This window comes from Ursus maritimus, unplaced genomic scaffold (assembly GCF_017311325.1).
Source record: "Ursus maritimus isolate PB19 unplaced genomic scaffold, ASM1731132v1 scaffold_27, whole genome shotgun sequence".
Classification (NCBI taxonomy): domain Eukaryota; kingdom Metazoa; phylum Chordata; class Mammalia; order Carnivora; family Ursidae; genus Ursus; species Ursus maritimus.
In genome coordinates this window covers 26,973,973-26,987,159 of record NW_024425230.1, presented here as the reverse complement: position 1 = coordinate 26,987,159, position 13,187 = coordinate 26,973,973, and the positions used below count along the sequence as shown (strand labels likewise).

Below are 13,187 nucleotides of genomic sequence, written 5' to 3'. Positions count from 1 at the left end.
TTAATTTGGGTCCTTTCTCTATTCTTTTGGATAAGTCTTGCCAGTGATTTGTCAATTTTATTTACTCTTTCAAAGAACCAGCTTCTAGTTCTGTTGATCTGCTTTACTGTGCTCCTGGTTGCTAATTCATTGATCTCTGCTCTAATTTTGATCAACTGCTTTCTTGTGCATGGATTAGACCTGTTCTTCTGTTGCTGTTCCAGCTTTGTGAGGTGAGAATATAAAAACTGCATTTTAGATTTTTCTATTCTTTTCAGTGAGGCTTGGATGGCTATGTATTTTCCCCTTAGGACTGCCTTTGCAGTGCTGCATAGGTTTTGGACCATTGTGTTTTCATTCTCGTTGGTCTCCATAAATTGCTTAAATTGATTTTTTATTTCCTGGTTTATCGAATCATTCTTGAGCAGGATGGTTCTTAGTTTCCAAGTGTTTGAGATTCTTCCAAATTTTTCCTTGTGGTTGAGTTCCAATTTCAAAGCGTGGTCTGAGAATATGCAGGGAATAATTTCAGTCTTTTGGTATCAGTTGAGACCTGTTTTGTGACCCAGAACATGGTCTATTCTTGAGAATGTTCCATGGGCATTAGAATAGAATGTGTATTCTTTGGTTCTGGGGTGTAGTGTTCTATATATATATCTATGAGGTCCAACTCATCAAGTATGGCATTCAAAGCTCTTGTTTCTTTGTTGATTTTCTGCTCCAGTGCTCTGTCTATTGCTGATAGTGGAGTGTTGAGGTCCCCTACCATTAACGTATTTTTATCTATATGTCTCTTTATTCTGGTAAGAGTTGGCTTGTGTATCTTGCTGCTCCCCTGTTGGGGGCATATATATTTATAATTGTCATATCCACTTGTTGGATACATCCTTTAAAAATATAGTGCCCTTCTGTATCTCTAACTATAGTTTAAAACCCAATCTGTCTGATATGAGAATTGCTGCCCCAGCTTTCTTTTGAGGTCCGTTGGCATGAAAGATGTTATTCCATCCCTTTACTTTCAGTCTGAATGTATCTTTAGTTTGAAAATGAGTCTCTTGTAGACAGCAAATGGATGGGTCATGTCTTTTTATCCAATGTGCAACCCTGTGGCGTTATGGGAGCATTTAGGCCATTTACCTTGAGACTGATTATTGAGAGATATGATTTTAATGATGCCATGTTGCCTGTAAAGTCTTTGTTTCTATAGATTGTGACTTTCTGTTCTGTATCACTCTTGGGGCCTTTTTTTAAATAGAACCCCCCCTTAATATCTCCTGTGGGGCTGGTTTCGTGGTTACAAAATTGGTCAATGACTGGTGATTCTGGAAGGTCTTTATCTCTCCATCAATTCTGAATGACAGCCTTGCTGGATAAAGGATCCTTGGCTGCATGTTTTTCTCTGAAAGAGCTTTAAAAATGGCCCCCCAACCCTTTCTCTCATTCTAGGTCTGTGTAGAGAGGACTGACATAATTCTGAAACCTTTGCCTTTGTACGTGAGAAATTTTGCCCTGGCCGCTTTCAATACTGTATCTTTGGATCTAATATTTCCCCATTGCACTATGACATAACATGGCGTAGGTTTGTCCTGGTTGAGTTTGGGAAGGGTCCTCTCTGCCTCTTGGACAAGAATGCTTGTTTCCTTTGCTAGATTAGGGACGTTTTCAGCTACAATTTGTTCAAATATCTCTTCTAGAACTCTGTTTTTCTCCACCCGCTCGGGGATGCCGATGATTCTGACATTGGAACGTTTCATTGAGTCAGTAATCTCCCGTAACCTAGATTCTTGAGAATGGATTTTTTTGAGCCCAGATTCTATTTTAGCTTTCTCTTCTACTAACCCATCCTCCAATTCGCCGATACGATGAACGACATCTGCTTTATCCATTAATGTGTTGAAGGGCATCTCAGCTCCTTCCACAGTTTGGCTATTGTGGACATTGTTGCTATGAATGTTAGGGTGCACGTGCCCCTTCCTGTCACTACATCTGTATCTTTGGGGTAAATACCCAGTAGTGCAATTGCTGCGTCATAGGGTAGTTCTATTTTTAACATCTTGAGGAACCTCCATACTGTGTTCCAAGGTGGCTGTACCAACTTGCATTCCCACCAACAGTGTAAGACGGTTCCCCTTTCCCCACATCCTCTCCAACATTTGTTTCTTGCCTTGTCAATTTTTGCCATTCTAACTGGCATATGGTGGTATCTCAGTGTGGTTTTGATTTGAATTTCCCTGATGGCTAATGATGTTGAACATTTTTCCACGTGTCTGTTAGCCATTTGTATGTCTTCATTGGAAGAGTTCATATCTTCTGCCCATTTTTTGACTTATTTGTTTTTTGGGTATTGAGCTTGAGACGTTCTTTATAGATTTTGGATACCAGCCCTTTATCTTTAGTATCATTTGCAAATATCTTCTCCCATTCCGTGGGTTGCCTCTTTGTTTTGTTGACTGTTGACTGTTTGCTTTGCAGAAGCTTTTTATCTTGATGGAGTCCCACAAGTTCATTTTTTCTTTTGTTTCCCTTGCCTTTGGAGACGTGTCGTGAAAGAAGTTGCTGTGGCCGATGTCGAAGAGGTTACTGCCTATGTTCTCCTCTAGGATTTTGATGGATTCCTGTCTCACATCGAGGTCTTTCAGCCATTTAGAGTTAATCTTTATGTATGGTGTGAGAGAGTGGTCAAGTTTCATTCTTTTGCATGTAGCTGTCCAATTTTCCCAGCACCATTTATTGAAGAGACTGTCTTTTTTCCACAGCTTTGTTTTTCTTTTTCAAGATTTCCTTGGTGATTCAAGGTCTTTTCTGGTTCCACACGAATTTTAGGATTGTTTGTTCCAGCACTTTGAAAAATGCCATCAGTATTTTGATTGGGGAGGTGTGGAAAGTATAGATTGCTCTGGGTAGCATAGTCATTTTAACAATGTTTATTCTTCCAATCCATGAGCATGGAATGTTTTTTCCATCTTTTTGTGTCATCTTCAATGTCTTTCATAAGTGTTCTGTAGTTTCTAGAGTATAGATCCTTTGCTGCTTTGGTTTGGTTTATTCCAAGGTATCTTACGGTTTTTGGAGCTATTATAAATGGGAGTCAATTCCTTAATTTTTCTTTCTTCATTTACATTGTCAGTATATAGAAATGCAACTGGGGGCGCCTGGGTGGCGCAGTCGTTACGTGTCTGCCTTCGGCTCAGGGAGTGATCGCAGCGTTCTGGGATCGAGCCCCACATCAGGCTCCTCTGCTAGGAGCCTGCTTCTTCCTATTCCACTCCCCCTGCTTGTGTTCCCTCTCTCGCTGGCTGTCTCTGTCAAATAAATAAAATCTTAAAAAAAAAAAAGAAAGAAATGCAACTGATTTCTGTGCATTGATTTTGTATCCTGCCACGTCGCTGAATTGCTGTATGAGTTCTAGTAGTTTGGGGGTGGAGTCTTTTGGATTTTCCACATAAAGAATCATATCATCTGTGAAGAGAGAGAGTTTGACTTCTTTGTCAATTGGGATGCCTTTTATTTCTTTTTGTTGTCTGATTGCTGAGGCTAGGACTTCTGGTACTATGTTGAAGAGCAGTGGTGATAGTGGACATCTCTGCCATGGTCCTGACCTTACGGGAAAAGCTCTTAGTTTTTTCCCCATTGAGAATGTTATTTGCTGTGGGCTTTTCACAGATGGTTTTTATGAAATTATTATGTGCCTCCTATCCCTCTACTTTGAAGAGTTTTAATCAAGAAAGGATGACGTATTTTGTCAAATGCTTTTTCTGCATCAATTGAGACGATCATATGATTTTTATCTCTTCCTTTGTTGTGATCTATCATGTTGATTGATTTGCGAATGGTAAACCACCCTTGCATCCCAGGAATAAATCCCACACTGTCATGGTAAATAATCCTTTCAATGTACTGTTGGATCCTATTGGCTAGGATCTTGTTGAGAATTTTGGCATCCATGTTCATCAGGAATATTGGTCTGTTATTCTCCCTTTTGACGGGGGTCTTTTTCTGGTTTTGGGATCAAGGTAATGCTGGCCTCATAGAAGAAGTTTGGAAGTTTTCCTTCCATTTCTATTTTTGGAATATTTTCAGAAGAATAGGCATTAGTTCTTCCTAAAATATTTGTTAGAATTCCCTTGGGAAGCCACCTGGCCCTGGGCTCTTGTTTGTTGGGAGGTTTTTGATTACTGCTTCAATTTCCTTGGTGGTTATTTGTCTGTTCAGATTTTCAATTTCTTTGTTTTAATCTTTACAAGTTTCCAGGAAGGCATCCATTTTTTCCAGAGTGCTTAATTAGTTGGCATATAGTTGCAGGTAATAATTTCTAATAATTGTTCCTATTTCCTTGGTATTAGTAGTGATGTTTCCATTTCATTCATGATTTTATTAATTTGGATCCTTCCTCTTTTCTTTAAAATAAGTCTAGCTAGACATTTATTGATCATATTAATTCAAAGAGCCAGCTTCTAATATTGTTGATCCGTTCTACTGTTTTATGGATTCACTTTTATTGATTCCTGCTCTAATATTTATTATTTCTCTTCTCCTACTGCATTTAGGTTTTATTTGATGTCTTTCGTCCAGGTTCCACCTTTAGGTGCCAGGTTAGCCCGTGCATTTGGGAGTTTTCTTTTTTTGAAAGGCTTGGTTGGCTGTGTACTGCCCTCTTAGGACCACCTTTGCAGTATTCCATAGGTTTTGAAGCGATGCATTTTTATTGTCATTGGTTTCGATGAATTAAGATCTTTTAATTTCCTGGTTGACCCACTCATTTTTTAGCAGGATGGTCTTTAACCTCCAAGTGCTCCTTCCAAATTTTTTCTGGTGATTGAGTTCCAGTTTCAAAGCATTGTGGTCTGAAAATATGCAGGGAATAATCTCAATCTTTTGATATCATTTGAGACTTGATTTGTGTCCCATATGTGATCTATTCTGGAGAAAGTTCCATGTGCACTCTAGAAGAATTAAGTTATGTTTTTTTAGGATGGAATGTTCTGTATATATCTATGAAGCCCATGTGGTCCAATGTGTTATTCAAAGCTCTTGTTTCTTTGTTGGTTTTCTGGTTAGAGGATCTGTCCATTGCTGTGAGTGGAGCGTTGAAGTCTTCTACTATTAATGGATTATTATCCATATGTTTCTCTATTTTGGTTATTAACTGGTTTATATAATTGACTGTTCCCATGTTGGGGGCATAGATATTTATAATTGTTAGATCTTCTTGTTGCATAGTCCCTTTCAGTATGATATAGTGTCCCTCTACATCTCTTACTACAGTCGTTGGTTTAAAATCTAATTTGTCTGGTATGAGAATTGCTCCTCCACCTTTCGAGGTCCATCGGTGTGGTCAGTGGTTCTCCATCTCACTTTCAATCTGATGTGTCTTTAGGTTCAAAATGAGTCTTTTGTAGATGGCATATGGATGGGTCCTGCTTTTTTATCCAATCTGAAACCACATATCTTTTGATGGGAGTATTCAGCCCATTTACATTCAGAGTAAGTACAGAAAAATATGAATTTAATGCCAATGTATTGGTGCATAGTCCCTGTTGCTGTAGTATTTGTGTTTATTCTGATCTGTGTGACTCTTGGGATTTCTCTTTGCTTACAGAATCCTCAGTATTTCTTGCATGGCCGATTTAGTGGTCACATATTCTTTCAGTTTCTGCCTGTCTTAGAAGCTCTTTGTCTCTCCACCCATTCTGAATGACAGCCTTCCTGGATAAAGTATTCTGGGCTGCATATTCTTCTCATTTAGTACCCTGAATATGTCTTGCCAGCCCTTTCTGGCTTGCCAGGTCTCTGTGTATAGGTCTGAATTTATTCTGAATTTCCTCCTTCCGTATATAATAAATCTCTTCCTCTTAGCTGTTCTCAGGATAACTTCTTTGGCTCTAAGATTTGCAAGGTTCACTATTATATGTCAGGGTGTTGATCTATTTTTATTATTTTGGGAGAGGTCTTCTGTGCCTCTCAGACACGGATGCTTGTTTCCTTCCCCAGATTATAGAAGTTCTCAATTATCATTTGCTCAAATATACTTTCTAGTCCTCTCTCTCTCTCCATCCCCTCGGGGATCCCAATAATTCTGACATTGGAATGTTTCATGGTATCATTAATTGAAGCCTTTTTTCATGGACTACTAGCTGCCTATACTTATTTTCCTCAATTGCTATCAGCCTGTCTTCTATACCATTCTCTCTTCTGCCTCACTTACCCTAGCTATTAGAGCATCCAGTTTAGACTACATCTCATTCATTGCATTTTTTACATTTGGCCTGATTCATTCAATCTCATTTCTTCCCTTAGAGATTCTATGTTTTCACTAACGCTTTTTTTAAGCCTAGCTATTGACATTATGATTGCTATCCTAAATTCTATCTCTGATATCTTGCTTATATCCATACCCATTAGTTCTGTGGCAGAGGACATTGTCTCTGGTTCTTTTCTTTATTGACAGTTTCTCCTCCTAGTAGTTCTGTCGAGGCATGGTTGAGCAAATGAACAGAGTCCAAAATACCAATCATGACCCAAGCAAAATACACCCTAGAAAAATTCTGAAGTGGTAGGAAGCTACCAGATACACAAACAAAGCCAAGATGATCCAAAACAATAAAATAAAAGGTGAGGGACAGAGACTATAATCACTCCAGGTGGACAAGGCAGGGTGATCTGCCCGTTACGGATTCATTTTTGGTGTGTTTTGGAAGACACTTTATCTCAGAATTGCGGAGAAATCAGAACTTATATACATATCAAGGTAAAATTGAATAGAATGAAAGATTAGTATGGGACACAAATCTATAAAACGGGGCATAAATCTATAAAACCTATAAAAAGTAATTTAAAAAATGTAAGTTGGGAAATAATCTGTTTGAAATGGGAATAGGGTAAGAAAAGAAAAATTAGAAAAAAAGACCCCAAAATAAACGTAAAATTTTAGCCTGAAGTATAAACGAGTCGTGAGGTAGCACTTGGAGCTTACTATATTATTCTCCTCTGGCGCTGGAATTTTACAGTCCTGTGGGATATAAGCTGTCATTGATCTGTTCTTCCAGTCTGTCTTCTGGAGGAGGGGTCTGCTACTTGGCTTCTCAGGCGTCTTTGCCAGAGTTGTTCCACCCCTTGCCAGGGGGATGGGCTTAATGTGAGCTGGGCATCTGGGTGCTTTTGTTCCTTTCAGCTTTCCACTTCTCTTTAGATAGTTGGAGCAAATATGGCCATGCAGGAATCTCTGGCCCAGAGGCACAAGTTTGTGGTCGCTTTTCTTCAATAAACCCTCCAGGTGAAACCATCTCCACTTTTGTGTGCACCAAACTCCACAGACTTGTGCTATTCGCACCCACTGCAACTCTCCCAGGGGAGTTCCAGGGACCTGCAGGCATCTCTGGGCTTTGTGCCTTTTCAATTGTGAGCGGCCCTTGGCTCATGTGTGCACCCTCTTCTGGCTCCCCCAGGTTGTGGCTGGGTGCTGCCCCAGTGTCCTTTCAGGGGCCACAACGCCCTGAAAACTGTTTCCCCTGGCATGGGCACAAGTCATTTGTTTCTCTCATTGAATGTTATCTCTCATTGAATGTTAAACAGCCTGCACCTTCTAGTCCTTTCCAGGGTGCTCAAAGAGCAGTCTCCCTACCCGCACAGCTCTTGGTTTATGGTGACCAGAGCTGAGAGTCCCTTCTGGGCTCACTGACCATAACCAGTCTCCCTGCTCCACTGCTTGGGCACTCTTGTCAGTTCAGGCTCCCCCGTTTTTTCTGAGTCTCCTGGAATCCTGAGACCACAATGATGCACTTAGAATTCTGCTCTATTCATCCCCTGTGCCCTTTTCAGAAAGGGATGTGTCTCACTGGAGCAGATTTCTAAGGGTCCTGATTTTATGCTCCAGTGTTATATCACCCCCCCTCCATTTATCTCCAGCTATTTCCCCTTAAGATTCAAGGTTCACACCTCCTCGCTTGCAAAAAGCAGTAATTTTTGTGCTTGTAGAAGATAAATCTCACATCTCAGGTTGAATTCATGTGTTCAGAATGGTTTGGTAGATATCCAGCTAAATTTGAGGGAGCAGATGAAACAAGGTCCCCTACTCTGCTGCCATCCTGAGGATCCCCCCAGCCACATAGGACCATATTAAAATAACTTTCTGGTAACACATTCCTCACATAATGTAGACATTTGTTTTTCTCTTAACAAGGATGTTATTATTAATGTTTACTACATTTTGTTATTTTAGGATTTTTATTAAGCAGCCTCCAACCCAGTTTCTACAAATGAAAATCAGTCCTCTAAAAATTTCACAATTTCCAAACAAGAGGATTTAGAGTCTTCTGTTTCCATTAAAACTGAATTTATGGTGGTCATAATCTGGGCTGGATTGTGTGGGCACAAAATGACAAAGGCAGTTTTATTTTTTTCTCAAATTTCTGTAGAATGCATAGAAAAATTTCAGATTTGTTAAAGTTTTATTCTTTGCATGTTCAGCGTGTTAAACTTGCAATATAAATCATTGACAAAGCTTTTGCTATCTGGCCTCTTTTACAAATTTGAGAAATTGCTATGTTTGCTAATGATCCATTTTTAGGCAAAGTTGAGAGAACTATAAGTGGAGAAGTGGCCTACTGAATGCCCTTCATTAGACAGGTCACAGTAGATTATTATGTCATTATGTAGTGTGTCTATTTCTAGGTTTTAATCCCAAGGTCTTCCTTCCCTCCTTTTCCTTAAAGGCTTATAAGGAGTTTAGTTCTACTTGCATAAAGGGAATGGAAATATAATTCCTTGACGCAGACTTTTACAGAGCAAATTACAGCAGGATTGTACTGTGAAAGCATAAAAAGGAAGTATTTTAAATGTCTTGATTAAATAAACCATCCTGTCTGATCATCACCTGAGAGAAGGTGGCTCAGTGTATGAAGACACTAAGAGTATAATCTTTCCTTTTCTTGTGCTCATGTATTTTCTCACATTATGATCTGTTCTCTAGTTTCAAAAATGACTATATGGAAATTGCCATTTCTTGGAATTTAGTATGTTTTTAGCTGAGAAAATTATCCTTTTAATGCTTGCTTTTGTTTAACACAGGTCTTCAAAATTGTAATCAGTTCATTTTATCTTTGGTTAAATTCCTGTTCCCTTCCATGCAACATCAAGACCTCTAGAGGCAGGGTAGTTGGTTTTGTTTTCATCAATACTACATTTGTTTCTATTGAGTCCATTTTTCCCCTTTCTATTCTGTACCAAGATTATAACTTTGTAATCAAATGAATTTACTGTTCATAACAAGCCCCCAAAGCTCAGATACACAAAGGGGGCCCTATAACCTCAAATATCATACTGAAATCATCCTGCAGCAGACTCTCCTTTGGGAAGTAACAAAACATTTATGTATGAGTATTAATTTGAAAAATAAAATAATCTGTTCAATCATGGTCATTTTGTTCCTATTTTTAGTTTTTCAAATCTTTTTTCCTCTACTATTCAAACAACTCTTGTTAATATCAGAGACAAGGAAAATTTACAAAGTATTGTCTTTATGTGCTATGTAAGCATATCCAAAGACTTGAAATTTTGAGTATTGTCTATTTGATAATGGGTAACCAATGTCAAATAACAGAAAAGCTTAACAACTAAATAAAGGCTAGATATTAATAGTCACAGATAAAAAGCTCTAAAACTTTTCTTTGGACTTTCTTCAGGAACTAAGGTTTAGGATAACCACACAATAAACGTTTAAGTATTTTTATCATATACATATACAGCAAGAGAAAACCTTTTAATGTAAAAACTGAGGGAAATGATTAAAAAATAGAAAAGCAGGAAGTTTAATACCTTTGATTTCACTTACCTTGCAGGTTTTCTACTGTTCTCTTAGAACCAATGACCATTACAAAAGTGCCACACATTTGACATATCATACTGTATTAGATGGAATGAACTAATATAAACATGTTATAATGAAGAACAATGGCTGAGGCAAGACTGATGTTAATTTCGATCTCGTAAGACAGTCTGGAGATAGGCAACCCGAGCCACATATGGTAGCACTTTGACAAAATTGTACAGCAACCCAGGACCCTTCTTTCTGTGTGATTCTCTTCCCCTATAGTGTTGCCTCTTCTGGAGAGTTCAAGATGTCTCACTACCAGATCTACTTCTAAGCAACAAGCTTGAGAAAGGCCAAAAAAATGGTCACACTTCATACATTTCACTGGCCGCAACAGTCAATGGCAAGGGACCCTGGGAAATGTAGTCTTTGTTATGGCAGGCATGTGCCTAGCTGAAAATCAAAGGTTCTCTCACTCTGTGAAGAAAGGGCACTGGGGAAAATTGGAGTTCTCTGAACATATCTCATATAGATATGAGCATAGTTAGAAATATAAGCTTAAAAATCATTCTACTGGGAACATGGCAGGATTTACTAGCTGACAACTACTATTCCGGGTTTTTATTTCTGAAGTATTGTTTACTTCTGTCATTCACTCACCAAAAGCAATGATATATAAAACACTGTCTGAGTGTGTTTCCATGGTATATTTTATTGGTATAAAACCAAAATAAGGTGACATAATGCTCTGGTCTGCCAGTTAGCTATATAGAACTAGGTGAAGAAAAGTATTTTCCCTTACAATTTCTTCATCGAGGGAAAAGGAAAGTTTTTCCTTATAAAGTAATAAAATACTGATTAGTCTTGGCAACTTATTTGACTAAGCAACTTTAGGGTATTAGAACAAAAATAGTTATTTAATTTTTACCAAATAAGTAAAAAGTCAGTAATACTTTTGTTACAGCTTCTGAAGAAAATCGGTAAAATTGTAAAGCAGAGAAAGATTTCTCAAGCTATCCATGTATTTTTTCTCCTTCATTAAGGGAGAAAAAAATGTCTTCATAATTTTGCTAAAAGATCTAATAATGCAGAGGTAGTTATGGAATGTCTTAAATCTCCATCCTACTGATGAATCCTCTTCCAATCTTCCTATGCAGAAGACTATTTATAATGTCACATTACACAGCAGCTACACAATCTGGTACAATACAGCCGTAATCAGGGTTGTGCCTCATGATGCAAAAGTTCTCAATTCTGTTTGTGTTAGGTTACGTACAAAGTTGTCCTTCATCCAACTTATTAAAAACTACCCCTAATATAATCTTTAGAGAGTCAAAGCTACAAAACTGATATATAAAGTTATTATTATTTTTTAAATACACATATCCCAGTTTCCCTTTGCTAGGAAAGGCAGAGCCCGAAAATTATATATTGTGAAAGCCACTTTACAGGAGGCTTTATTTGGACGACCCAAGATGAATCAGTGCCATTATTGTTGTATAGCTGTGAAACAGATCACCATCCTTTACCTCATTACATTTCTTCAATATAAAGTTCCCAGTGACTATGCGATCACATCCAATTTCTCCATTTCCAAAGAAGCCAAATAAAGGAACACTAGGAAAAAACTTTCTGAATGCATCAGCCTCAACATTCCCCTTGGCTCTATAATACTGAAAGCCCCTGCCAACACATGCAAACATGAAGCCAATGGTATTCCGTTCTGGAATGTTGGCCGCTTTAAGGCGCTGCATTGCAGCCTCAACGGTCTTCTCGTCATTGACATCCTCGTTGAGTAGCACAGTGGCACTCTGGATTCGATGTCCACTAAATGACAGTCCAACCACACCAGTGGCGTCAATATCCAGAGGGTGTCTGGAATTAAATTAGAATACTGTGATGATACATCATAAAACAAAATATGAAGTGTAATAGAAAACTGCTGATTCACTGGTTAGGAGGTGCTGCCTTTAAGAGCCTACACCTAGTCTTAGGCTCACGTTCCCAGATAAAAGCCATGTAACAGGGATTAAAAATTAAACTATGAATACACTTAAAAAACACAGGGAAGCAGATCTATGAAATAAGCAACTATTTCTTTAGTCACAAATTCGAGGGACAAATGCCTCTCTCCACAAAGATTTCTGAAAACTATACTGGGTTTTTAGAAAGATATAATAAAGTATCCTTAAACCTTTCTCACTTTCTTAAAAGGAATCTTAGAAATTTTATTCATAAGCACGATGATAACTATTAAAGAAAGCTTTCTGGTATTATTTACATGTTTGGTATCTTTCTCCCCCTTACCTCGGTTGTCACATTCTAAAAAAGATATATTAGCTATTTAATCATGGATGATAATTTTATTAAGAACCTGTAACTCCAGAAGTTTTAGCTTTATGTTGTTTGGTCCATAAAGAAACAAGATTCCATTGCTGTGTCTTATTTATTACTTCAGTAATAGAATTCAGCTTAACCTAAAGGTAAAAACATGTTTTGCTTATATTTGCCTGTTTTTTTTTTTTTTTGAGGAAATATCTTATCCTTAGTAAAGAAAATATTAAGTGTCAAGGTTATAAAGCATAATACAGTGAACACCTACAGGGGAAAAACAAATACCCTATATTTCTATCATGTTTACAAACATGTGAGTTGATGAAATGGGCAACATTCGCTGGGCTAACAAGAAACTTAACTCAAAAAACTTAAGTGACTAAGATAATAAGGCTCACTTAGTACCACCTGTTTCTGAGGAGAATCCACCTTCTGAAGTCCTCCACTGCTCCTTTAACTTAATTACACTTCCTCTTTGGCATACCATTGCAACGTGCATTATCAGTATCTTGCCTCAAAGAATGACTTACCTATCTTTTTTTTTTTGGGAAGGTCGTATCTGGACCCTAGTAAAATGGAGTTTTGATTTACTCAATGGCTTCTTTACCCACTGACACAGTGGGAACACCACATTAAAATTAATGTGTCGTGTAAAGGGTAACAATTCTTCAGGGATATTTCCCACAGTAGGTATAAAAAGATGATACAGACACTTGACCATGCTAATAGGCTCGCATCTCAGATGCTATACATCTGGTCTGAGTGAGATTGGCATTTCAAAGGTGAATAAGGTATTAAATCATCATTGCCCTATTGTATACAATTTAGAGGTAAAAGCAAAGACACAGAGAAAATCAGGCAAGAGGAGAAATAATCCACAGGTAATTACTGAGAATTAGGTGTATTTATGTAAGAAATCCTATGTCTGATATCCTACTGCTTAGAATTCAGTGTACTTACTTTCCTGACTTTTTCCTCACCAGTAGTTCAGGGACCTCAACTTAGCTACAGGTGACCCTTGAACAACATGCGTCCATTTACATGTGGATTTTTCTTGACAAGCACA

General features: G+C 38.0%; 1 protein-coding gene and 1 long non-coding RNA gene across 3 annotated transcripts in view; one reads left to right on the top strand and one right to left on the bottom strand.

Annotated features, from left to right (window-relative positions):
- LOC103682471 overlaps positions 1-13,187 on the top strand; it is a 46,807-nt gene that overhangs the window by 15,379 nt on the left and 18,241 nt on the right. The gene's annotated exons all lie outside the window — the stretch shown is intronic.
- Positions 10,480-13,187, bottom strand: part of FBXO22 (F-box protein 22) — a 36,847-nt gene continuing 34,139 nt past the window's right edge. The window contains exon 7 of the mRNA XM_008712063.2: positions 10,480-11,662. Within this exon, the coding sequence (XP_008710285.1) occupies positions 11,245-11,662 (418 nt within the window). The 3' untranslated portion in view covers positions 10,480-11,244. The remainder of the gene's footprint in view (positions 11,663-13,187) is intronic.